Below are 23,500 nucleotides of genomic sequence, written 5' to 3'. Positions count from 1 at the left end.
GAAGCTGCACCATTTAAAGTGAACCTGCCACTTGCTTTGGGGGTCCCCAAGCCACCAGCATGCCCTTATGTAGCTGGGGTTTAGGTTCCCAGGCCTGCTCTTATCAAACCCATTCATCCTTGCAGAGTATAGTAAATGATGTCACTTTCCAGGACAGGAGTCCAGGACTCATTGCCAGCGGCATTAGGCGGGTACGCATTTTGCCGGTGAAGCTGAGAGTGGTACACCTCCCTTCACCGCACATGCCCTTTACATCGAGAGCATTCGCAGTGAAGGCTTACTGCCCTCAGCCTCACTGGCGTAACAGGTGCCCAGTGCCACTGGAGGCGAGTCCTGGACTCCTTTACATCTTCATCTACTATAGGGATGGACGGGTTTGATAAGGACATGAGCCCTAAACCTCAGCTACAGAAGGACATGTGATGATTTAATGGCCCCAAACCAGGCGACAGGTTCCTTTTAGTCATTATCCCCAAATATAGAATCTGATTTAGTGTCCATTCACACAACCGTGTCCTTTTTGCAGACCGCAAAGCGTGGATCCGCAAAACTGGCTGTGTGCACTCCGCATCACGGTGCAGACCCATTGATTTCCGCAGGCTTCCGGGTCAATGCGGCTGCACCGCTAAAGATAAGACATATTCTTTGTCACATCTTCTGGATTGCTGACCCGTTGAAGTCAATGGGTCTGCACCGCGATGCAGCAGGCACACGGCCGGTATCCGTATTTTGCAGATCTGTGGTCCACAAAATGGAAACGGTCATGTGTAAGGGGGCTTCAAGGTTTAGAGTACTGATGATCTATCCTCAGGATAGGCTAACTATATCATATCAGTGGGAGCCCGACTCTTGGCACCACCACCGATCCACTGTTTAAAGGGGCTGCAGAGCTTGTGTGAGCACTGAGACCTCTTCATTACCTACATGGGGGTCTGCAGTGCAGGTATTACCGCCTTGTAATAGAACTATGCTGCTATATCCTGCACCTCCACTACTACATTATAGACAGCATGCAGGCAGACAAGCTAAAGTAAGCTATGAGCGCTGATATTGGGTGGACCTCCACCAGTCTGATAAAGACGGCCTATCCTGACCATAAGCATCCATATACTGACCCCCCAGTCTGATAAAGACGGCCTATCCTGACCATAAGCCATCCATATACTGACCCCCCAGTCTGATAAAGACGGCCTATCCTGACCATAAGCCATCCATATACTGACCCCCCAGTCTGATAAAGATGGCCTATCCTGAACATAAACCATTCTCTGACCCCCCAGTCTAATAAAGACAGCCTATCCTGACCATAAGCCATCCATATACTGACCCCTCAGTCTGATAAAGACGGCCTATCCTGACCATAAGCCATCCATATACTGACCCCCCAGTCTGATAAAGATGGCCTATCCTGAACATAAACCATTCTCTGACCCCCCAGTCTAATAAAGACAGCCTATCCTGACCATAAGCCATCCATATACTGACCCCTCAGTCTGATAAAGACGGCCTATCCTGACCATAAGCCATCCATATACTGACCCCCCAGTCTGATAAAGACGGCCTATCCTGACCATAAGCCATCACTATACTGACCCCCCAGTCTGATGAAGACGGCCTATCCTGACCATAAACCATCCATATACTGACCCCCCAGTCTGATGAAGACGGCCTATCCTGACCATAAGCCATCCATATACTGACCCCCCAGTCTGATAAAGACGGCCTATCCTGACCATAAGCCATCAATATACTGACCCCCCCTGTCTGATAAAGACGGCCTATCCTGACCATAAGCCATCAATATACTGACCCGCCAGTCTGATAAAGACGGCCTATCCTGACCATAAGCCATCAATATACTGACCCGCCAGTCTGAGGATGCATTGTGCCTCCGGCAGCACCGCCTATTGACCCCCTCCCCTTACAGTGCACCATATAGCGCCCAAATGCAATGCACAACAGCCATACCCTCAAAATAATACTGCCCTAAGGTTCCAAAATAACACTGCCCTATACACCATGCAGGGAATGTGGCTCAATCCTGTGGCTTTCCATAAACCTGGGCATCAGGTGAGGTACTGGGGGTGCAAGCTTCTTGTGCCCAGGTCATTAGGGCCAGTGGCGCCCCCTGTAGTTGTGACGAATGAGTGATGGCGCAGGTTGCCTCATGTGTCATTGAAAAGCCCGTTTCAGACAGTCCCTTGTGGAAACCCTGCCTGCATCAGCAGCACTGCACGCTACATACATGACATCAGCCGCGGGGTGAGCGCACATGTATGTCCCCCCTCACTCCGCGCTCCCTGAAGTGTGGCTGGTGACGTCACCGGGAAGTTGTGGACTAGTATGTGAGTGTGTCAGGCAGCCAGAGAGGGAGCTCACTCACTCAGCGCCTCTCCCCGTCTGCAGCTAGCGGATCCCGGGCGCTCTCCCCGCCGCAGTGTGTGTGTACGGTCGCGCGCTGGAAGCGCTGACTTCGGTGCGTTTCTCCTGCGGCACCATGGCAGCTCAGTGCGACTCCTTGAGCGGATACATGATCCAGTCAGACCCCGGCTCCAACAGCGAGAGAAGCACCGACTCCCCGCTCCCCGGCTCCGAGGACGACTCTCCCGCCCTCCACGACCCGGAGTGGGGAGAAGAGAGATTCCGGGTGGATAGGAAGAAGCTGGAGACCATGCTACAAGGTAACGGGAACTGCGCCGCACAATGCAGCCCGGAGCCCGGCTATCCCGACTGCGACTGCACCGTGTACCCGGAGAGAGAGCTCACTATAGAGAGAGGTCACTATATGTACCCGGAGAGAGAGCTCACTATAGAGAGAGGTCACTGTATGTACCCGGAGAGAGAGCTCACTGTATAGAGAGAGGTCACTATATGTACCCGGAGAGAGAGCTCACTGTATAGAGAGAGGTCACTATATGTACCCGGAGAGAGAGCTCACTGTATAGAGAGGGGTCACTATATGTACCCGGAGAGAGAGAGGTCACTATATGTACCCGGAGAGAGAGAGCTCACTGTATAGAGAGGTCACTGTATGTACCCGGAGAGAGAGCTCACTGTATAGAGAGGTCACTGTATGTACCCGGAGAGAGAGCTCACTGTATAGAGAGGTCACTGTATGTACCCGGAGAGAGAGCTCACTGTATAGAGAGGGGTCACTATATGTACCTGGAGAGAGAGCTCACTGTATAGAGAGGGGTCACTATATGTACCCGGAGAGAGAGAGGTCACTATATGTACCCGGAGAGAGAGCTCACTGTATAGAGAGAGGTCATTATATGTACCCGGAGAGAGAGAGCTCACTGTATAGAGAGAGGTCACTATATGTACCCAGCACTCACTATAGAGAGAGCTCACTATATGTACACGGAGAGAGAGAGAGCTCACTATAGAGAGAGCTTACTATATGTACCAAGCACTCACTATAGAGAGAGGTCACTATATGTACCCGGAGAGAGAGCTCACTATATGTACCCGGAGAGAGAGCTCACTGTATAGAGAGAGGCCACTTTATGTACCCAGCACTCACTATAGAGAGAGCTCATGATATGTACCTAGCACTCACTATAGAGAGAGCTCACGATATGTACCCAGCACTCACTATAGAGAGAGGTCACTATATGTACCCGGAGAGAGAGCTCACTGTATAGAGAGAGGTCACTATATGTACCAGCACTCACTATAGAGAGAGCTCACTATATGTACCCGGAGAGAGAGCTCACTGTATAGAGAGAGGTCACTATATGTACCCAGCACTCACTATAGAGAGAGCTCATGATATGTACCTAGCACTCACTATAGAGAGAGCTTACTATATGTACCAAGCACTCACTATAGAGAGAGGTCACTATATGTACCCGGAGAGAGAGCTCACTATATGTACCCGGAGAGAGAGCTCACTGTATAGAGAGAGGCCACTTTATGTACCCAGCACTCACTATAGAGAGAGCTCATGATATGTACCTAGCACTCACTATAGAGAGAGCTCACGATATGTACCCAGCACTCACTATAGAGAGAGGTCACTATATGTACCCGGAGAGAGAGCTCACTGTATAGAGAGAGGTCACTATATGTACCAGCACTCACTATAGAGAGAGCTCACTATATGTACCCGGAGAGAGAGCTCACTGTATAGAGAGAGGTCACTATATGTACCCAGCACTCACTATAGAGAGAGCTCATGATATGTACCTAGCACTCACTATAGAGAGAGCTTACTATATGTACCAAGCACTCACTATAGAGAGAGGTCACTATATGTACCCGGAGAGAGAGCTCACTATATGTACCCGGAGAGAGAGCTCACTGTATAGAGAGAGGACACTTTATGTACCCAGCACTCACTATAGAGAGAGCTCATGATATGTACCTAGCACTCACTATAGAGAGAGCTCACGATATGTACCCAGCACTCACTATAGAGAGAGGTCACTATATGTACCCGGAGAGAGAGCTCACTGTATAGAGAGAGGTCACTATATGTACCAGCACTCACTATAGAGAGAGGTCACTATATGTACCCGGAGAGAGAGCTCACTGTATAGAGAGAGGTCACTATATGTACCCGGAGAGAGAGCTCACTGTATAGAGAGAGGTCACTATATGTACCCGGAGAGAGAGCTCACTGTATAGAGAGAGGTCACTATATGTACCCGGAGAGAGAGCTCACTGTATAGAGAGAGGTCACTATATGTACCCGGAGAGAGAGCTCACTGTATAGAGAGAGGTCACTATATGTACCCGGAGAGAGAGCTCACTATAGAGAGGTCACTATATGTACCCGGAGAGAGAGCTCACTATAGAGAGAGGTCACTATATGTACCCGGAGAGAGAGCTCACTATAGAGAGAGGTCACTATATGTACCCGGAGAGAGAGGTCACTATATGTACCCGGAGAGAGAGCTCACTATAGAGAGAGGTCACTATATGTACCCGGAGAGAGAGCTCACTATATGTACCCGGAGAGAGAGCTCACTGTATAGAGAGAGGTCACTATATGTACTAGCACTCACTATAGAGAGAGGTCACTATGTACTAGCACTCACTATAGAGAGAGGTCACTATATGTACCCGGAGAGAGAGCTCACTGTATAGAGAGGTCACTATATGTACTAGCACTCACTATAGAGAGAGGTCACTATATGTACCAGCACTCCCTATAGAGAGAGCTCACTGTAGAGAGAGGTCACTGTATAGAGAGAGGTCACTATATGTACCAGCACTCACTATAGAGAGAGCTCACTATATGTACACGGAGAGAGAGCTCACTATAGAGAGAGCTTACTATATGTACCAAGCACTCACTATAGAGAGAGGTCACTATATATACCAAGCACTCACTATAGAGAGAGGTCACTATATGTACCAGCACTCACTATAGAGAGAGCTCACTATATGTACACGGAGAGAGAGCTCACTATAGAGAGAGCTTACTATATGTACCAAGCACTCACTATAGAGAGAGGTCACTATATATACCAAGCACTCACTATAGAGAGAGCTCACTATATGTACCAGCACTCACTATAGAGAGCGCTCGCTATATGTCCCAAGCACTCACTATAGAGAGAGCTCACTATATGTACCTGGACAGAGTGCACACTGTATAGAGAGCTTACTATATGTACCCGGAGAGAGAGCTAACTGTATAGAGAGAGGTCACTTTATGTACCCAGCACTCACTATAGAGAGAGCTCACTATATAGAGAGAGGTCACTATATGTACCTAGCGCTCACTATAGAGAGCTCTCTATATGTACCTAGCGCTCACTATAGAGAGCTCTCTATATGTGCCTAGCGCTCACTATAGAGAGCTCTCTATATGTACCTAGCGCTCACTATAGAGAGAGCTCTCTATATGTACCTAGCGCTCACTATAGAGAGCTCACGATATGTACCCAGCACTCACTCTCTAGAGAGAGCTCACGATATGTACCCAGCACTCACTCTCTAGAGAGAGCTCACGATATGTACCCAGCACTCACTCTCTAGAGAGAGCTCACGATATGTACCCAGCACTCACTCTCTAGAGAGAGCTCACGATATGTACCCAGCACTCACTCTCTAGAGAGAGCTCACGATATGTACCCAGCACTCACTCTCTAGAGAGAGCTCACGATATGTACCCAGCACTCACTCTCTAGAGAGAGCTCACGATATGTACCCAGCACTCACTCTCTAGAGAGAGCTCACGATATGTACCCAGCACTCACTCTCTAGAGAGAGCTCACGATATGTACCCAGCACTCACTCTCTAGAGAGAGCTCAGTACTCTGTGGACCCCAGCACCCACTGGTATCATACTGTTGACTATATAGAAACATCACAGCTTGCTATATGGGACCCCTGCACCCACTGGTATCATGGGACCCTCACCATTCGCTATATGGAAACTCAAACATTCACCATTACTATATGGCAGGGATGGCCAACCTGTGGCTCTCCAGCTGTTGCAAAACTACAACTCCCAGCATGCAAAGACTGCCTACAGCAGGGCATGGTGGAAATTGTAGTTTTACAACAGCTGGAGAGCCGCAGGTTAGCCATCCCTGCTATATGGGATTCCCACCTTCACCCTATATAAATTCACTATTACTTATGGGATCCCAACAATTCGCTCTAGGATATTATAGAGGGTCCACAGCATCCGCCATGTTATTTTATAGGATCCTCATCATTGTTTGCACAGAGTTATCGTGTGTTCCCTGTATCCCACATGTTACTTTATAACATCCACTAAATTATATGATGGAGTCCTCAGCTATGGTCTCTGGGGTTTCTCGGTACATGATGCATTGCTATAGAGGGTCCTCTGTTTGGCCCCCATAATGGAAACACAGTTCAGTGGTCAAACCCCCCCCCCCCCCCCCCCCATCTACACATCCAGCTATATGGCAGGTATTTGCTCTAAATAGGCCCCAGTCCTCGCTGCACCGTACATTTATATGGCCGTGGAGCAGCTGATAGACGCTGAGCTGTTATCATACCTTTACTTGGTGCTATAAGCCCCAAAATTGTCAGGTCCTTGGACATAATCTGTATATAGCAGTGGTTTCCAGCTGAACTACAACTGCTAGCATACCCTAGAATGCTGAGGGTTGTAGTTCTGCCCCAAATAGACAGATTGGAGACCTATAGCATGATCCCATGACTTTTACTATTCTTTGACTTTGTAGATTTGTATAGATTAGTCAGGGTACTTTCACACTAGTGGTATTCTCTTCCGTTAAAAGGGTTCTATGCCAGTAAAGAACTGATCAGCTATATCCCCGTGCATTCTGAATGGAGCAATCCGTTCAGTTTTCATCAGTATGCCTTCCGTTCAGTCACTGTCAGGCATTTTGGCCGGACATAATACCGCAGCATGCTGCGGTATTATGTCCGTATCAAAATGCCTGATCAGTCGCCAGATCTGGCATTAATTCCTATTGATTTGCATTAGTGCCGGATCCGTCCTTCCGGTCTGCACATGCGCAGACCGGGAAAACTGAAAAAGACTGCAAGACGGATCCGTCCATCCACATGACAAGCGGAGAGACGGATCCGTTCTTGCAATGCATTTGTAGACGGATCCGCACCCGCTGTCAGTTGTCACACTGATCAGCGCATCCTGCAGGCAGATCAGACTACGGAACTGCCTGCCGGATCACACTAACGCTAGTGTCAAAGTACCTTAACCTGACATCAGTTTGAATCCTGCTTTATGGCCGTAGGTACCTGCCATAGAATGGACTTTGCATTGCTGAAAGTGTCCACTAATGGTAACTAAAACCACATGCTGCATATGAACATGGCCCAACGGCAGGGGAGTCCAGTTTGGGACATCTCCTTTCAAAGTGGTTCCATTTTATACATTAGGACAACCTCTGTCTAAAGGCTCTCCTAGGTCATTTAAGGGGCTGCATGCATCACTACAGCTGTCCTGCAGAGGGCGCTGCAAGAAAGTTGAGCCAGGAATTGAAGTCTCCTGGCAAGATTAGCTGTTTGCTGGGGGTTTTGAGACTTGGGCCAGGGCTAAATGGCGATCTTGGGTTGTCACAACTGTCGCACAACCAAGAATTGCAGTGTAACGCTGGAGCTTTGCCGTTCTGTTGTCTTGGTGGTGGCAAACATAGAGGATGTGCTGCAGCACCATTCATTTCTATGACTGCAGTGCAACACGGCGATCCTTGGTCGCGCAACACTTCTTGCACCCTGAGATGATCACCTGATCGCTAGATCTGCTCTTGTAGTAAAGGGATTGCCTGTGGGATAACCCCTTTTAGTTTCACAGTAGCGTTTGACATCCGACAGGCTATTACGGTAGCGATTTTGTTCCGGACAATTCTCCGCATATTTGCCAAGTAGCGACCAGTAATAGTTAATGGAACCGGATGGAGACTTAGAAACTGCCGACAGTGCCGGAATGCAAAGAGATCCGGTAGCCTGTCCCCTGCCGGATGAATAGCGCTAGTGTAAAGATAGCTTTAGGGACTATGTGTACCGCGTAGAATAACGTACAAGAGATGGAGCAACCCCTTTAAATCTATTAATATTAGTTACAATCCAAACCAGATTTCTTTATATTTTAGGTTTTGTGGTTTTTCCAGAAAGACTCTATCTCAGGGGTCAGCAGCCTTCAGCACCCCAGCTGCTCTGAGACTACAACTCCCAGCATGCACACACGCTCGGCTGTTCTTGTAACAACCAGGGAAGTGAGAGGAAAATTCTGGGAGTTGTAGTTTCAGAACATCTGGAGACTGCCGATCCGCGGTCCAGCTTGTTTACTCTGCTTTCCCCTAAGGAGTCGAAGGATCTTGGTCTGCAAGAAACCTTTTAACCTGGAATTAGTAGACCTTTGCTACGTCTTTTCAGCATTAGTTTTGTAAGGAATGTTTGAAACCATTGACTCCTGATGAGTTCACTGTGTTATCCATAGAAATGATCTCCGTCCCAGTCCTAGGACTATGCAGATGTAAACCTCATTGTAGGCAAAGAATAGGACCAATTTATATTAGTTGAAGGGAACTTGTAATGCTGAGAAATGGCTTTGTGTAAGGCTCTCACGCACTCTGGTAGGTTCAGTCCGCGTCTGCGGATCGAATGCGGACCCGTTCATTTTTAGGGGTTACGTTGATATTTTAATGTTTTATGCAGAAGTTCTGGTCCCAGGTGCAGACCTCACCAGTCCTCAGTCCCCAATGTCTGCTCTCCTTTATGTTGCTGGGGATCTATTTGGTGCCTACAGCAGCCTCTTCAGTTATAGTAAAGAAGAGAAAGGTTGGGAAGAAAAAATGTATTTGAAAGATTGTAGTTTTGGGGACCCAAGAAAGCTACGCACAGTAACGTCATTCACAAAATGAAGAACATCTGCTTTCAAGTTAGGAGCTTGGAGCTTCCGAAGGAAAGAATGTGGCCCGTTTCAGAGCTCAGAAGAAAGTGACTTATATTACCAAGGAGGCTGGCTAAAATGTGAGTATTTCTATAAAAGTGCAAGTTGTGGGGGTGGCGGGAGACGTAACAAAGGCAGATCTTAAGTGTTACCACTGTCAGGAAGACGGAGGCTTGCTGGGAGCCGAGTGAATCATTTTGCCTGCCTCCTAGTATGTGATTTGAGGCTGGAAAAGGGATGAATAATCTTCCTCTGAGCCGCCAGAGTCTGGAAGGAAAATCTCCTCGTTTCAAAGCAAAGAACTTCCTGTATTGCGACCTCCTCGACTCCGATCCAAGTTGCATTTTAGTTCAGGCAGCGTTGTGCGGATGTAGCCGCCGCTGATTTCCACATTTTTGCTGCAAAATTTTCTTAATAGCTTTTTAACCAGTTGTATTATTTCCATGGTTTTCTGGTTTTAGAAAATCCTCTTCATTTGGAGTTCTTAGAGGGGCTCACATATTTAGGACCCTCACTAGCCAGGGAGAAAAATGGTTACAAAGACCATCTCCTGCTCGGGAAGATAGGACCTGTTTATCACCCAGAATCCTCAATCACGCGTTTGTGTATAAATTTGCAACTTTTTGAGTTCCTCGTAACTTCCAGGAGTGAAGTGAGAATTTGGTCATAGTTTGCAAATAGAACACGTTTATAAAGTATGGGACACCCTTATTTAGACCGGCATTTTTAGAAGTCCTATACCTGGCGGGTTATAAGAGGCGCCGGCCACTTCTAAATGTAAGACGGCTTCCTTGCTGTTTTTACATATAGACCATTTTCTATGTCTCAAACAGGCATAGCAAATGGTAAATGAGACGGGCCCACGGCATGCCCACTTTTATAGACCTGACGTGAGCGGGGAGAAGTCGCAGATTGCGGCACAATCTCAAAGTTTATTATTACTGCGCGCCATTTTAATAAAGTTGACACAGGTGCTCACCACAACTCTGATCTATAAACTGAGTGACCTGTAATGGTTTATTTCTCCTGCAGGGAAACTAAATACCAAAATGGTCTGCTTTTTCACAGAAACTCCTCAGTTCTGGTCAGTACACCGGCCCAGATTTACCGTAGCCCGATGACATACACCTCGTCATAAATCAGTCTGTGCGCGTGAACTGACATCTATGCCAGACCCTGGCTGGTGTAGATCTGTCTTCTATGCCACAAAACTGGCATAGAAGATGATGAATGTGGAGGGGCTGCCACCCCCGCCCCCTTCTCAAGGAAGTGGCAAGGCTGGTGGAGAAACGCCACTTGTGCAACAATTTTTGGGCACGTGACGTTGAAAGAGTTGCAAATACCCAGTTTATAACTTTTCCAAGCCACAAATGTGGCACTTGTCATGATAAATGTGGCCCGCTGTGTCTGGTATTTTAGCTTGGCTTGAAACACTTGAATGACAATAGCCAATGTATAGGAACGGAGCTGTGCCTGGAATTAAAAGGAACATTCTGGGAAGAACTCTTAGGACTCGTGCACCTAAGCGTGTGTGCTCCGTGTCCGTATTGCGGACCACAATATACGGGCACCAGCCGTGTGCACGGAAGTGGACCCATTGACTTGATTGGGTCCACAATCCTCAAGATGCTGAGTGGGGGCACCTATCGGAAGCACTATGAAGCGCTTCCATGGGATTTCGTTGTATACCTCCGCAATGCAAAAAATATATAGAACATGTCCTATTTTTTTTTATTTTTTTTTTTTTTTTGTGGTGCGGACCCGTTCAAGTCAGTGGTTTCACATCCGCAAACGGTGTGCACAAAGACGGTGCTTATGCATTGCGGACTGACCGCTGTTTGCGGTCTGTAGCACGCGGCACACATGCTATTGTGTATGAGCCCTTACGAAGAGGAAGCAGCGCTTCCATCTCCTCTTCAAACAACTTTTCAGTTCAGGTGCCCGGTGTTGGACCCCACTGATCAGATACTGATGTGTTTTTTTTTTTTTTTCTTTTTAGTAGTTTTATGAAGAAAAAAAAAAAAAAAGCTACTATTCATGATGAACATTATAACAAGTTTTGGAGCTCTGAATGACCAGGCTTTAATACCAGGCGTAAGGACTATAGCAATATGAATCTGTGCCACCGCTCGGTGCCTTTATGATGCATTTTATGTTTCTGTAGAATCTTGGCTTCTGTGATACGTTTGATATGTAATGCTGTGGACCATTTTTGAGAAAAATCCTACCGTACAGTATGGGCCTGTAGATTTTATTGACCAACATACTCGGGCTCCTTGAGCATAAGACATTTCTGGTGCGCTGCCAGTTTTGTAAGCCATTTCTTCCATGTGCAGTATAAGAGACAAGGGTAAATTCAGGCGGAACCAAATGTGGATCATTATAAGGTTTTATACTGATCTCTTTACTATGCAATCTGGAGGTGGTAAAATTAGGGAATACTCTGACCTTTTCTCAACTTTGTTTCCCAAAGAACTAAAGTCAGATCATAATGGCAGTGCTTCACATGCAGGAACTTCTGAGGTTGTGCTGTGGTCACATTAGGGCTACTTTCACACTTGCGGTAGCCTTTTCCGGCAGGCAGGCTTTTCCGCTAGTGCACCGTGCCGCTGGAGGTCCGCTCCGGCCCCATTCACTATTATCTCAATTATAGTTTTTTGGGGGAAGAGATTCTGTAAAACTTGTATTTTATTCATTTAAGTTCTCGCTCATTCTAGGCTGTGAAGTCCAGGAGGCGGTCCTATCAGTGATTGACAGCCTTCCCTCTATGACTGTGTATACCAAGATAGCTGTCGATCACTGATAGGACCGCCTCCTGGACTTGAAAGGAATTTAAAGTAATGAAATACAGGTTAGGGGTCATTCACACAACAGCATGGTCGCTGTGGCCATGTTGCGTACCTCAAATAGTGGTCCGCAAAACACGGGCACCTTTCATGTGACCTCCGTGCTCCCTTTGACTTGAATAGATTCCCGATCCACAAGATACGGCAAAAGATGGGACATGTCCTATCTTTTGCAATGTGGAGGCACGGACACGAAGCCCATGGTGACCATATGGTGGAGTGAATGAGTCCTTATACTGAAGCGTTTCCGATAAAAGCATATATCAATCTGCTCAGCTCCTCCTGCTCTATAACCTGCAGCTTAGGCCCCTTGCAGATGAGTGTGTCCGAATTAGGTCCGGATGCGTTGCGTTTGCGATCAGGGAAAATCGTGCGAGTAGGTACACAATTGCAGTCAGTTTTGACTGCGATTGCGTTCCGATGTTCAGTTTTTATCGTGCAGGTGCAATGCGTTTTGCACACATGTACCCGAACCCGGACTTCTTCACTGGAGTTCAGGTTTGGGATCGGTGTTCTGTATATTTTATTATTTTCCCTTATAACATGGTTATAAGGGAAAATAATAGCATTCTTTAATACAAAATGCCTTTTTAAAATGTGGCTTTAGGGGTTGAAAATAATAATAATTAACTCGCCTCATCCTGTTTTTCACGCATCCTATCTGCTGAATGAAGATAGAAGATTTCTATCTTCATTCAGCAAGACCTGCACTGACGTCACCACGTGGTGAGCGCGATTACATCATCAAAGGTTCTTTTGCAGGTCCTAAAAGATGGTGACGCCGGCTGCGCGAACAGGATGAGGTGAGTTAATCTTTTTTTAATTTTTTTTAACCCCTAAAGCCACATTTTAGTAAGCATTCTGTATTAAGAATGCTTTTATTTTTCTCTTTTATAACCATGTTATAAGGGAAAATAATACAATAAATTGACTTTTATGAATTTATTTACATTATCTCCTAGCAACCATGCGTCAAAATCGCACCGCATCCGCACTTGCTTGCGGATGCTCACGATTTTCATGCGGACCCATTCATTTCTATGGGGCCTGCGTTGCGTGAAAAATGCAGAATATAGAACATGCCGCGATTTTCACGCAACGCACAGGTGATGCGTGAAAATCACCGCTCATCTGAACAGCCCCATTGAAGTGAATGGGTCCGGGCTCAGTGCGGGTGCAATGCGTTCGCCTTACGCATTGCAACCGCACGGAATTATCGCCTTACATTGCATTTTCATAGTGACAGGTTCCTTTTAAGAGTTTGCATGCTCCAGCTGGTTTCTAATAACTATATGGGGTACGCAAACGCCCTCTGTGTCGCCCTGTGTTTTTGTCAGTTGTCTAGGTGTCAGTCTTGGGTGGAGAAGCATCTGAGTCGGGTTCCAGCTGCAGCAGCGGAGATTTATTGTGTGTCCTGAGACAATGGAGAGCGGCTGAAGTGTCAAGTCTGTAAACTCTTATTCTGCTCGACTAGATCCTTTACCTACCGTTCACAATGTGTCATTTGACTGCTGTTTATGTTCTTTGTAGCCTTTAGCTGTGTGTACCTCCTTACAGTCCCTGTGTGCCCGGGGTACAGGCCGCTGTAGGAGAGCAGGCACTGACATGATGGTGTTACCCCGCAGAGCTGAATCATTAGTGCGTCTGAAAACAATAGTAGGGGGGGATTATCAAAACTGGTGTAAAGGAAAACTGGCTTAGTTGCCCATAGCAATCAATCAGATTCCACCTTTCATTTTCCAACAGATTAGCTTATTTTGATAAGTTATCCCCTGTCCAACCGCTGGGACCCCCATGATCCTAAAAACAGGGGTCCCGTACCCCCATCCTAATGGAGTGTCAGGTCAACCATGCGCCCTGTCGCTCCATTCATTCTCTTTGGGACTGCAAGAGATAGTCAAGTGCTGTACTCTCTCTGCCAGTCCCATGGAGAATGAATGGAGCGACAGGGCGCATGGTTGACCTGACACTTCATTAGGGTCCATTCACACATCTGCAAATGGGTCCGCATCCGTTCCGTAATATCAGGAACCGGTGCGGACCCATTCATTCTCTATGGGGCCGGAACCGATGCGGAGAGCACACTATGTGCTCTCCACATCCGCATTTCCGGAGCGCTTCCCCGAACTTCCGGGCCGCGGCTCCACAAAATAATAGAACATATCCTATTCTTGTCCGGGTGCCGGCCCGGTGTATTGCGCATCCGCAATTTGTGGATCCGCAATACACTACAGACGTGTGAATGAACCCTTAGGATGGGGGCACGGGGCCCACCTTCTCAGGATAGGGAATAACGTGTAATTACCCCTTTAAGACTTTTTCTAAAGAACAATTGGTATTTCTTACTTGGTTCAGTTCTACACTTTCTTTTTAATGGACAGTTTATTGAATTATAGTTGCTGAACTGTAAGCAACCGCTACGATATTTGTGAGATTGCCATGTGTATACAGCAATTACTATTGTATATATTTAGTCCGCCTTTTAATGTAATGGTTCTGAATAGCTGTAAACCCGACATCTGTGGATTGTTGGATAACAGTTGGACTGGAAAACGGAATAGGAATGTCTGATACGCCAGATGTGTTCTAAAGAGAAATCGGTTTTTGATGAAGACCGAGGGCTTATTACTACAGATGAGCGAATCGACTTGGGATGAAACATCCAAAGTCGATTCTCATAAAACTTAGTTTCAATACTGTAAGGAGCGAGCCCTCCGTACAGTATTAGAATGTATTGGCTCTGATGAGCCGAAGTTATTACTTTGCAAAGTCTCATGAGATTTGCATAATAACTTGAGAAATTGATTTATACTGTAAAAGTCGATTTGCTCATCCCTACCTAATACTTTGAGAGTCTGTTTTGGGGCTCACTTATTTTTATTTACATGTACAAAATATATTATATTTCCCTTGTTGGCTAAGAAATCCGCAGACCATGGACTGGTGACGGATGAGGATATTTATTAAAAGTCGCAGTAATGCGTTTCAGAGGTTAAAGGAGTTGTCTCACTTCAGTAAGTGGAATTTTTCATGTAAGAAGAGAAAGTTAATACAAGCCACTTACTAATGTATTGTGAGTGTCCATATTGTCTCTTTTGCTGGCTGGATTCATTTTTCTATCACATTATACATTGCTCGTTTCCATGGTTACGAACACCCTGCAATCCATCAGTGGTGGCCGTGCTCGAACACTATAGGAAAAAGCACCAGGTTATGTGGGCTCCCACGGTCCTAGCCACCAGATAGGCTGATGCTTTTTCCTATAGCGTGCAAGCACAACCACCACTGATGGATTGCACGGTGGTTGTAACCATGGAAACGAGCAGTGTATGATGTGATGGAAAAATGAATCCAGCCAGCAATGGAAGCAATATGGACAACCACAATACATTAGTAAGTGCCTTGTATTAACTTTCTCTACTAGATAAATGCCACTTGCTGAAGTGAGACGACCCCTTTAATGCCTCATGCTTACAACCATATTTGTCATCCAGTTTTTGCAGATTGCACATTGACCCATTCTCTTCCATGCTGCCATGCACACATCTGTTTGCTTGTATAGAACATGTCCTATTTTTTTCCATATTGCGGATGAGAATAGTACTTTCTATTGATGGGAGTGAGAAAAATGCAGAATGCATAGGAAAGGTATCTGTATTTTGCAGGTTCTTTGTTCGCAGACTGACATAGGGTCATGGCCGTGTGCATGAGGCCTAAGGCACAAAATGCGTGTTAGGCTACTTTCACACTAGCGTTCGTCGGTCCGCTCGTGAGCTCTGTTTGAAGGAGCTCACGAGCGGACCCGAACGCCTCCGTCCAGCCCTGATGCAGTCTGAATGGATGCGGATCCGCTCAGACTGCATCAGTCTGGCGGCGTTCAGCCTCTGCTCCGCTCGCCTCCGCACGGACAGGCGGACAGCTGAACGCTGCTTGCAGCGTTCGGGTGTCCGCCTGGCCGTGCGGAGGCGTGCGGATCCGTTCAGACTTACAATGTAAGTCAATGGGAACGGATCCGCTTGAAGATGTCACCATATGGCTCAATCTTCAAGCGGATCCGTCCCCCATTGACTTTACATTGAAAGTCTGAACGGATCCGCGCAGGCTACTTGCGCACTTGCGAATTTTTTTAAAGTTATTAATGCAGACGGATCCGTACTGAACGGAGCCTCCGTCTGCATTAATATGATCGGATCCGTTCAGAACGGATCCGATCAAGCGCAAGTGTGAAAGTAGCCTTAGTTGGTTGGCTGGTCCAGCTGAAATTACTGAGCTCAATGTCAATGTTCATCTAATGTGTATGGGCACCTCAACTCTCACCCCGGCATGCTAACTTTCTGGTACCAGGGGGCTGTTGTGTATTCCCTTAGTCTAGACCAGGCATGCTCAACCTGCGGTCCTCCAGCTGTTGTAAAACTACAACTCCCACAATGCCCTGCTGTAGGCTGTTCAGGCATGCTGGGAGTTGTAGTTTTGCAACGGCTGGAGCGCCGCAGGTTGAGCATGCCTGGTCTAGACCGTTTAAATATTATATGCTAGCAATTTGCTGCTTTCTACCCGCACTGCATCTTTAATGCCCACTTCTTTCTGTTTTTGGACTACTTTTAGAATTTAAAGTAGTTGACTGGTTTAGGAAAAAAAAAAAAACACATTTCCATATAACCTAGAAAATTCTGAATTACTAGTAAATAGTCCCCAAAAAAGAAGCTGTCACACAGCCATTTTCAGAACCATTGCAGCCTATGGGGCTATCTACATGGCCATTTAAAAAAAAAAATAAATTATCGGCCAGTGAATAATGGACGTCCAAAAATAGGGCGACTTATTTTTGGTCATTTTGATGGCCAGATGGACGCCATTGAAATCAGCGGCCCGTGTTTAATGGGCGTTTAGACAGAAGTGAAACCAGTCAAAAAAAACTGATTCAAAAGGAGGGATGCACACACCGTGTACTTGTACCCTAACGCTGGGTTCAGACCTGAGCGTACTTGAACGTACGCTCTGTATGCGCGATTGTACGGGCGTTTGCAATCACGCATACAGAGACAAGTGATCGCCCATTGTCGCGCGTTCCCGCTGAAGTCTATGTACGGGAACGCTTCAAGACGCCCCAAAGAAGCTCATGTACTTCTTGGGGCGTTGGGCATTTTACAGCGAGATCGTACGCGCTGTAAAATGCTCAGGTGAGAACCATTCCCATAGGGAATCATTGGTTCTTGCCCGTTGAGCGTTTTACAGCGCGTAGGAACGCGCTGTAAAACGCTCAGGTCTGGACCCAGCGTAAGGCCTCATGCACACGGGGGCTTGGATGCGGACGCATTCACTTCAATGGGGCCGCAAAAGATGCGGACAGCACTCACGTTATCGATTATCGGCCAAAATATTGGCCAGTGTAATATAGCCTGTAATTTTCCTTCATAAACATTTTATTACTGGCTTTTTTTTGAGACCTTACCAGTGTTTTTGAAGGTTTTTGCTTTTTGCACCTGCCATTTTTGCATGCCTAGCATTTTTCATTGTAGAACTGTTTTGGCAAAAAAAAACAAAAAACATTCAAACATGGCATTAAGGCTACTTTCACACTGGCGTTTTGGCTTTCAGTTTGTGAGATCCGTTCAGGGCTCTCAGAAGCGGTCAAAAACGGATCAGTTTTGCCCTAATGCATTCTGAAGGGAAAAGGATCCGCTCAGAATGCATCAGTTTGCCTCCGTTCCGTCTCCATTCCGCTTTGGAGGCCGACACCAAAACGCTGCTTGCTTACAACTTGGTTGTATTATCTGAACGGATCTGTCTGTGCAGATCCATGACAGATCCGCACCAAACGCGAGTGTGAAAGTAGCATAAAAGATGCAAACGCACATTACACATGTTTTTTTGTGAATCTGCAAAAAAATGTCTATGGGAGAAAAACGCCAGACCCAAAGCATTGAGCTAAAAAATGCACCACTACAAAAAAGTGTCCCGTGTGTGATCTTTCCCATAGATTTCTGGAGCTGGACTTTTTTTGCCTAAAAATTGACCCAGAAAAACTTAGAACCCCTCAAAATGCCATCAGAAGACCCATGTGCGACACCAGCGCCTAATGACGCAGATGCCATAAAAATGTTTAAAAGAATAATCATTACTTTATCGAGTTTGCAGCAGCTCATCTGTATCGTCCTGATGATAGTATTTCTTGTAACCTCGGGGTAACCATTTACGTCCGCTGTTTACATGACCGGGGGTCAGGCAGTATAACAAGAGGATACTGTCTGCCCTGTGCAGATGTCTCCATGTTTGTGTAAGGACATGGTGTCGGACAAGCTGATCCCTCTGTTTGCTGAGTACATTTCAGAAATATGTGTTTTAATTGCAAATTTAATAAAATGTAACATAAGCCTAAAAGTCGTACTGTTGACCGGTGTTACTAACAGAGCTGGGTTTTTGGCATCTTGTCTTGGCACTGAGTCTGTAAGATTATATTCACCTTTGCCATTTAACCTTACTAGAGTTGTACAGCGTTGGGCAGATCCTTCAGTTCTCTTCCAGGGATGGGTCTGGTCATTCAAAGGGGTTTTATAGAACTTCTTCTCTTTGAGGAAAAAAAAAAAAAGAAAAAGTGAGCTCCTTCATCAGCGTGAGGAGACGTATAGGCCATAAATGCTCCTCTGGAATTCTGGGAAGAAGGAGATGCAAATGAGCTCTTAACAAGCTCTGCCTCTAATGCCCCCCAGATGTAAACCAGCGAGTCAATGTTTAACCCTTGAGACATGACTTGGATAATAAATAAGCCGGCACCACATCTGCAGACAGCTGTTTCTGGGTGATTGCCCCTCATCAGTGCAGAGTGGAGAGTACTGGCTTAGGCTACTTTCACACTCGCATTTTGTGCGGATCCGTCTTGTATCTGCACAGACCGGTCCGCACGAATAATGCAAACGCTTGTATCCATTAATAACGGATCCGTTTGCATTATTCATAAAAAATAAAATAAAAAGTCTGAGTCAAAACGGATCTGTCTTGACTTACATTGAAAGTCAATAGGGGACGGATCCATTTTCAATTGCACCATATTGTGTCGGTGAAAAATTGATCCGTCCCCATTGACTTACATTGTAAGTGTAGACTGATCCGTTAAAGGGAACCTGTCACCTGGATTTGGGGTATAGAGCTGAGGACATGGGCTGCTAGATCACCCCTAGCACATCTGCAATACCCAGTCCCCATAGCTCTGTGTGCTTTTATTGTGTAAAAAAAATGATTTGATACATATGCAAATTAACCTGAGATGAGTCCTGTCCCTGACTCATCTCATGTACAGGACTCATCTCAGGTTAATTTGCATATGTATCAAATCGGTTTGTTTACACAATAAAAGCACACAGAGCTATGGGGACTGGGTATTGCGGATGTGCTAGCAGCCATCTAGCAACCCATGTCCTCAGCTCTATACACAAAATCCCGGTGACAGGTTCCCTTTAAGCTCCGCATGCATTGTCAGGCGGTCACCAAAACGCTGCAAGCTGCGTTTTAGTGATCGTCTAAGAAAACGCAGCGGAGACCAAACGCAGCCAAAGTGATGCATTCTGAACGGATCCTTATCCATTCAGAATGCATTGGGGCTGAACTGATCCGTTTTGGGCCGCTTGTGAGAACCCTGAAACGCATCCTACAAGCGAACCTAGAAACGCCAGTGTGAAAGTAACACTTAACTGGGTAAGAGGCCTAGGTCAGGATTCAGGGAATGGCTGAAGGCCTATTTAAGGGTCTGGTGGCATCAGAGGCTGAGCTTGTTAAGAGTTCATCTGCATCCCTTATTCCCTTTAAAGACAGACACCTAAACAAAGACCATGACACAACATAAAACGCGTGAAAGTTTATTTATTAAAAACGGTTATAAATTTACTGTAGTCTTTAATCCCAGGACTGTATTTGTCCTATTTATGTCCTTACAACGTGTAAGGAATCTGCTGCAGATCTAGTGGGGGCATCAGGTCTCTGAACTAACATCAATTTAGAGGCCATAAAACCTTCACCCTGCTTATCTGTGAAGTAATTAGGAATTTAGGGCCAGTGCACATGAATGATTTTAAAGAGGACCTTTCATGGGTCCAAAGAATATGAACTTAGTAGCAGGCTGCATTAGGGGTGGGCGATATGGCCTAAAATCTATATTGCGATATAATTTTAAGCATGTGCGATATGCGATATATATTGCGATATATTGTTTTCTATATTGGGGGGGGGGGTGTTTAAATATTTTTTTTTTTTACTTTTTATTTATTAACTATTGGCCTCATTAAGGGCTAGAACCCTTGTCACATTCACCCTAATAGAGCTCTATTAGGGTGAATAGGACTTTACACTCTCCCTGCTGCCCTGTGCATAGTACACACAACAGCAGGGAGCTGACCATGGCGCCAGCCTCTTATCTGCCCCCCCCCCCCCAGCCTCTGATCTGCCCCCCCCAGCCTCTGATATGTCCCCCTTCCCCAGCCTCTGATATGTCCCCCTTCCCCAGCCTCTGATATGTCCCCCTTCCCCAGCCTCTGATATGTCCCCCTTCCCCAGCCTCTGATATGTCCCCCTTCCCCAGCCTCTGATATGTCCCCTCTGGTAACGCAACGCAACGTATTAATCATTGGTGGCAGTGGCCACAGGGTCCCCCTCCTCCCCCCCCATCATTGGTTGCAGTTTGCCGTTCCGATCGGAGCCCCAGCAGTGTAATGCTGGGGCTCCGATCGGTTACCATGGCAGCCAGGAGTCACGCTGCTGAAGTCCTGGCTGCCATGGTATGTTAGTGAGCAGAGAGCAGCGCATTATACTCACGTGCGCTGTGGCCGCCGGTCGCTCCTTCTCATAGGTCTGTGCGGCGCATTGCTAATGCTGTAAGCATTAGCAATCCGCCGCACAGACAGAAGAAGCAGCGACCGGCGGCCACAGCGCACGTGAGTATAATGCGCTGCTCTCTGCTCACTAACATACCATGGCAGCCAGGACTTCAGCAGCGTGACTCCTGGCTGCCATGGTAACCGATCGGAGCCGATCGGAACGGCAAACTGCCACCAATGATGGGGGGGAGGAGGGGGACCCTGTGGGATATGGCCGGCACATTCATTGGTAGCGCAGTGGCCACAGTCCCTCCCCTCCTACTCTGTCCTCATTGGTTTTCAGCGGCAGCCGCGCACAGTGGGGAGGGAGGGACTCCCTCCTCCTCCTCCTCCTCCTCCTCCTCCTCCCTCCGCTGTGCCGGCTCAGGAGAAAATGATCATATCGCGGTCTGGCGATATAGGCGATATGGCGAAAATCCATATCGTGGCCCAAATTCATATCGCATATCGCCTATATCGCCTATACCGCCCACCCCTAGGCTGCATAGAGCGGCGCCCAGGGATCTAAGTGCACTTACTATTATTCCTGGGCACCGCTCCGTTCGCCCGCTGTGGCCCCCGGTAATTTCTCAGCATTCGGTCCAAGTAGGAGGAGACGCCAGTGTCTCTCCTTCTCCCTGACAGCAGAGCTGTCCAATCGCAGCTCAGAGCCAGGGATTTTTTTTATTTTTTTTCTTCCTCCCATGCTGTGAGCTCTGCGCTGCGATTGGACAGTGATCCAGCCTGGGAGAAGGAACGCCCAGGGTGAAACAGGGCAGACTCCGCCTAGTAGAACCAATTCAGCTAAGATACCGGAGGACACAGCAGGAGAATAGAGCGGCGCCCAGGAATAATAGTAAGTGCACTTAGATCCCTGGGCGCCGCTCAGCCTGCTACCTGGTTCATATTCTTTGGACCCATGAAAGATCCTCTTTAACGTCCCTCAGTTTTACATTAGGGTACTTTCACACTTGCGTTGTTTGATTCCGGCAGGCAGTTCCATTTTTCAGACTGATCAGGCATTTTTCAGACTGATCAGGATCCTGATCAGTCAGAAAAATGCCCGATCGGTCAGAAAAATACATTGCCATACTGGATCCGTTTTTCTGGTGTCATCGGGCAAAACGGATCCGGTATTTTTTTCTTTCACATTTGTAAAGGTCTGAGCATGCACAGACCGGAATACTGGATCCGTCAATGCGGCAATTTGAATGGCACTAACACATCCCTATGGAAAAATCCGGCATTCAGGCAAGTGTTCAGTTTTTTTCGCCGGAGATAAAACTGTAGCATTTTTTCCTCACATAGAGCAATTGTGTGTGCAAAAAAATAAAAACACCCATGTACATAAACTCATTGGGAGGAATTTATCGCGAGGGGAATATTTAAGTCAGTTTTGCTCGAGTCTTTGTTGGCGTACTTTCTCACATTTATCTAACGTCACAGGTTGTTTAATACATTTGGTTTCATATTTATTAGGGTGCATTCACTCAACAGTACGTATTTTGTGGTCTGTGGAATGTGGGTCCACAAAAAATACAGATGACTTCCATGCTGCATCCATCTCGTTGTAATAATGCTTATTCTTGTCCGCAAAACAGACAAGAATAAGACCTACAAAAAAATATATAAAATTATATATAATTTCCAGCAAGTGCGACATAATGCAACTGCATGTGTCTGCATTGTATGATCATTTACAGGGAGCCTTTCACTCAGCCCTCAAAACTGCTGGCAGCACCATAAAGGTAAGGCTGCTTTCACACTAGCGTTCGGGTTTCCGTTCGTGAGCTCCGTTTGAAGGGGCTCACGAGCGGACCCGAACGCAGCCGTCCAGCCCTGATGCAGTCTGAATGGAGGCGGATCCGCTCAGACTGCATCAGTCTGGCGGCGTTCAGCCTCCGCTCCGCTCGCCTCCGCACGGACAGGCGGACAGCTGAACGCTGCTTGCAGCGTTCGGGTGTCCGCCTGGCCGTGCGGAGGCGTGCGGATCCGTCCAGACTTACAATGTAAGTCAATGGGGACGGATCCGTTTGAAGATGCCACAATGTGGCTCAATCTTCAAGCGGATCCGTCCCCCATTGACTTTACATTGAAAGTCTGGACGGATCCGTCCCAGGCTATTTTCACACTTAGCTTTTTTTAGCTAATATAATGCAGACGGATCCGTTCTGAACGGAGCCTCCGTCTGCATTATTATGGGCGGATCCGTTCAGAACGGATCCGCCCGAACGCTAGTGTGAAAGTAGCCTAACAGCGGGAATAGGTTTCCATGCCATTGTGACTTTTTGGTATACTGTGTCTGAGGAAGAGTGTGGTCCATTCTCGAAACACGTAGCTCTTTTTTGGTATACTTGTGACATTCCAGTTGTCTTGCATTTCTTGTGCACCCAGCGGGCAGTGACATAAAATAAAAATGTCAGCTGTCTGGTAGTTGT

General features: G+C 46.8%; 1 protein-coding gene across 2 annotated transcripts in view; it reads left to right on the top strand.

Annotated features, from left to right (window-relative positions):
- Window positions 1-2,307: 2,307 nt before the first annotated feature.
- Window positions 2,308-23,500, top strand: part of BICC1 (BicC family RNA binding protein 1) — a 216,053-nt gene continuing 194,860 nt past the window's right edge. The window contains exon 1 of one of the 2 annotated variants that reach the window (XM_044296755.1): window positions 2,308-2,681. In XM_044296755.1, coding sequence (XP_044152690.1) covers window positions 2,498-2,681 — 184 coding nt within the window. In that variant the 5' untranslated portion in view covers window positions 2,308-2,497. The remainder of the gene's footprint in view (window positions 2,682-23,500) is intronic. The other variant, XM_044296754.1, reaches the window with a different exon arrangement.

This window comes from Bufo gargarizans, chromosome 6 (genome assembly GCF_014858855.1).
Source record: "Bufo gargarizans isolate SCDJY-AF-19 chromosome 6, ASM1485885v1, whole genome shotgun sequence".
Taxonomy (NCBI): Eukaryota; Metazoa; Chordata; class Amphibia; order Anura; family Bufonidae; genus Bufo; species Bufo gargarizans.
This window is presented reverse-complemented; position numbering and strand designations above follow the sequence as displayed.